Genomic DNA, 3139 nt, shown 5'->3' with positions numbered 1-3139 from the left:
ATATTTTTATTCTTGGCTCAGTACATTTAATTACAACGGGGCTCTCTGGAAAACAACACTCCATTTGTTTAAATTGTTAAAAAGTACAATGATGTGAAGGAACAAATGTAGGACAAGGTTGCTACCCGGAATAGATAGTGGAATACACTCAAACAGACGATGCAAATGCTGCAAATGCACTGAGCTGAAATATTTCTATCAACGCAAAAGCCGTTTGTTTTTATTTTACACTGCACAAAATGTCTGATGATGAGGAAGATTATATGTCTGACGCATTTCTCTCTAAACTGTAAGTTTAAAAAATTACGTGTTATCTTTAAACTTCCACATCCAAGCTTTAGTTTAGTGGATTTTACTTAGGGTGACCAAATGTTCAAAATCAAAAACTGAGACACCTCTGATTTGTGGTGGTTGGTAATAATAAAATAGTGAAACGAGTGTGTAATTAAGGAAAATTGTTCTGCACTCCGTTCAAGACTAATATGTGAGTCAGTATAGTCACATTTTCTTTGTGTTTTGGTCATTTTTAAGCAGCTTTTCTGTATTTTACCTAAACAAATGACAATGTATGCCTCAATTTACTGCTGGTTGGTATCAGATTGGTCAAAAATAGGGACACCTGGGGCATTTCTTGTATAAAATAAGGAGGTCTGGACACCCTATTTTTACTTGCAGTAGGGATCATCACATGAGAATATCTTGTATGATATGTATGTACTGAACATGTAAGTGTATTCTGCGAATTTGTGTCTTCTCAGTGAGGACGTGAAACCTGGCGTCACCATGGTGAGAAGAGTTAAAGAAGCCATGAAGAAAGAAGTTAAAATAAAGGAGACAAATATTAAAAATCGACAAAAGTCTTTTAAAGAACAAGAGAAAGAAAGTCGTGATGCAGCGTTACAGAGCAGCATCAGCAATGAAAACAAAGGATTTGCATTGCTACAGAAAATGGGTTACAAAACTGGTCAAGGACTGGGAAAGGAAGGCAAGTTACTTAGTGCGCATATATGGATTTAAGACTTGCTTGCATTATAACAATTGTATTATTTATACAGGAGCAGGAAGAGTTGATCCTATTCCCTTAAATATAAAAACTGGTAAGTTATTTGTCCCTATCCCCTTTTGTTTATGTTTATTGGAGCAAAATATTCACAACATCTTGCATCACATTTATATTGGGGGCCACTTCTAACAATGCTATAATATTCTTGTGTGGACTCATCTACAATATTCTCCACCTTACTACTTTTACATTGAGTAGTGTCACATTTTAGGCTATTTCCACATGGGGTCAGAAGCAAGTCTTTATATTATTAGTCACAGCCCTGCTTGTTGCATGGCACTGTCATCCTAATCATTCGTTCAGGCTGAAGGTATGGCTCTTTCATGCTACCTGATGGTGCTTCTGTTTGTGAAATAAGGGAAAAGAAAAAGATTAACCAGTGTGTCTATGCCTTATACATCTTTATTTCATCCTGATTTGTATGGTGACAGACAGAGGTGGCCTTGGGATGGAGGAGATGAAGAAACGTAAAGCTGAAGAGGAGCTTGAACATTACAGACAGAAAGTACGAGCTAAACAACAGAACGAGACTAAATCAATGGAAGATTTTAGGTAGGTATACACAGTGAACTAATTACTGTATAGTTACAATCATCTATGAACACATATTTTACTAAATTTTCATGCCCTAATTTGACTGTTCAGATCAAGGGTAAGAACAGAAAGAGAGGAGCGTAAGATTGAAGCAGATCTAAGAAGAAGTCAGCGTTCCTGTGAGCAGCTCGACAGTCAAAAAGTTGGTTTAACAATGACAATGTTTACATGCACACCATAATCTGATTAATATCTGACTCCTGAACCATAAAGATTATTATGACATGTAAAAAGCTAAATCTGATGTGAGAAATCAGATGGGAACTGATCAGAAAGAAATTAGGTGATTTTGTTGTTTACATATAATTTTATAGCTTCAGAAATCTGATAATAACCAGATTTTGAGTGTGCATGTTACTGCAGCCAGTGAAGTATTTTGAATGACAATATTCTGTAAATTAAAAGTATTTTATATAATCCAATATATTCTTTGCTTTAGGGCATCACTGCTCCCAGGGAGGAGTGGTACTGGCCAAAAACAGATGTTGAAGAAGAGGTGGATGAAGAAGATGGTCCTAACCAAGATGATGAGGAAGATGAGGCAGTTGAATTAACTGTTAGTATTGTGTTAATTCTCGTGTATATATTCAGTTATGGTGCAATACTCCACAATTCTGTCACTGGATTTATTTGTGTTTCTCTTACAGTCATTTGATAAACTGCACATTTTGACATCGTACTTAAGAGGGAGACACTTTTACTGCCTCTGGTGTGGGACAACCTACAATGGTGAGAATAGAGTACAAACAGTAATGTATAGAGCTCATTAACTGCTAGCTGCTGATTGCCAAACATAAGATCCTTATCCATTTTCTTACTTACATAATAATGCCAGTGAAATAAATACATATCTTTATATATGATGTAGATTTATACAGACTATTCGGTAACTCAGGACAAGACCTTCTCACTCTTGCTAAATAGTTTAATAAAGAGAGTTTTAAAATTTTTTGAAAGGAAGAGTCATTGCACCTTCAAGTCAAGAGACAAAATGAAAGGCATATCTAGTGGAACCTATCTGATTGTTGATACTCTGTAAACTTACTTTCCAATAACTTCCATGTTTTTGTACAGATGAAGAGGACCTTTGCTCAAATTGCCCAGGAGATACTGCAGCAGACCATGAATAAAAACTGAAAAGAAACTTGTTATTTTGGTAGTAGTGAGTGTACAGTGTAAATCAAGTTCATTGTTCAGTTCTGCTCATTGAGCATATTTCTCAATGTTATTTATAATGTAAGGATGTTTTTATGTTTGATGTATCATGTTAAAAGAATTTTAGCATAGTCCACATAATATTGTGAAATGGAAAAATAAGTTGTTGATGTTTTGTTTAGGCCCAAATAGCTTGTTTTAATCAAATAAACTATTCTCTTTTGTACAGATATACTATAGGGAAAAATTGCTTTATTATTGTGTTGTAGTACGTAGTTTGAATGACTACAGCCCCCATAATGCTTTGCACTCTAGACGCAGCGCTGA

At 35.3% G+C, this 3139-nt stretch overlaps 1 protein-coding gene across 1 annotated transcript; it reads left to right on the top strand.

Moving 5' to 3' along the window:
• The first annotated feature begins 145 nt into the window (after positions 1–145).
• gpatch11 (G patch domain containing 11) lies at positions 146–3046 on the top strand. Its single transcript, XM_020921539.2, has 8 exons — positions 146–289; positions 759–985; positions 1056–1097; positions 1495–1615; positions 1709–1799; positions 2097–2213; positions 2305–2386; positions 2732–3046. Exons 1-8 carry the CDS (start codon positions 240–242, stop codon positions 2785–2787), a joined length of 786 nt encoding a protein of 261 aa, XP_020777198.1. The 5' UTR covers positions 146–239; the 3' UTR covers positions 2788–3046.
• The last annotated feature ends 93 nt before the right edge of the window (positions 3047–3139 follow it).

Source organism: Boleophthalmus pectinirostris, unplaced genomic scaffold, assembly GCF_026225935.1.
Source record: "Boleophthalmus pectinirostris isolate CB_2022bp ecotype Guang Dong unplaced genomic scaffold, ASM2622593v1 HiC_scaffold_5, whole genome shotgun sequence".
Taxonomy (NCBI): domain Eukaryota; kingdom Metazoa; phylum Chordata; class Actinopteri; order Gobiiformes; family Gobiidae; genus Boleophthalmus; species Boleophthalmus pectinirostris.
The sequence above is the reverse complement of the archived record's forward strand: the minus strand, read 5'-3'. Positions and strand labels throughout refer to the sequence as shown.

What these genes read in the sequence shown, in the direction of transcription:
- gpatch11 (XM_020921539.2), top strand. Translation starts at nt 240, where the DNA reads ATGTCTGATGATGAGGAAGATTATATGTCTGACGCATTTCTCTCTAAA. An exon ending in GACGCATTTCTCTCTAAACT is followed by an intron (nt 290 to 758) that starts GTAAGTTTAAAA and finishes GTGTCTTCTCAG; the next exon opens with TGAGGACGTGAAACCTGGCG. An exon ending in TCAAGGACTGGGAAAGGAAG is followed by an intron (nt 986 to 1,055) that starts GCAAGTTACTTA and finishes TTATTTATACAG; the next exon opens with GAGCAGGAAGAGTTGATCCT.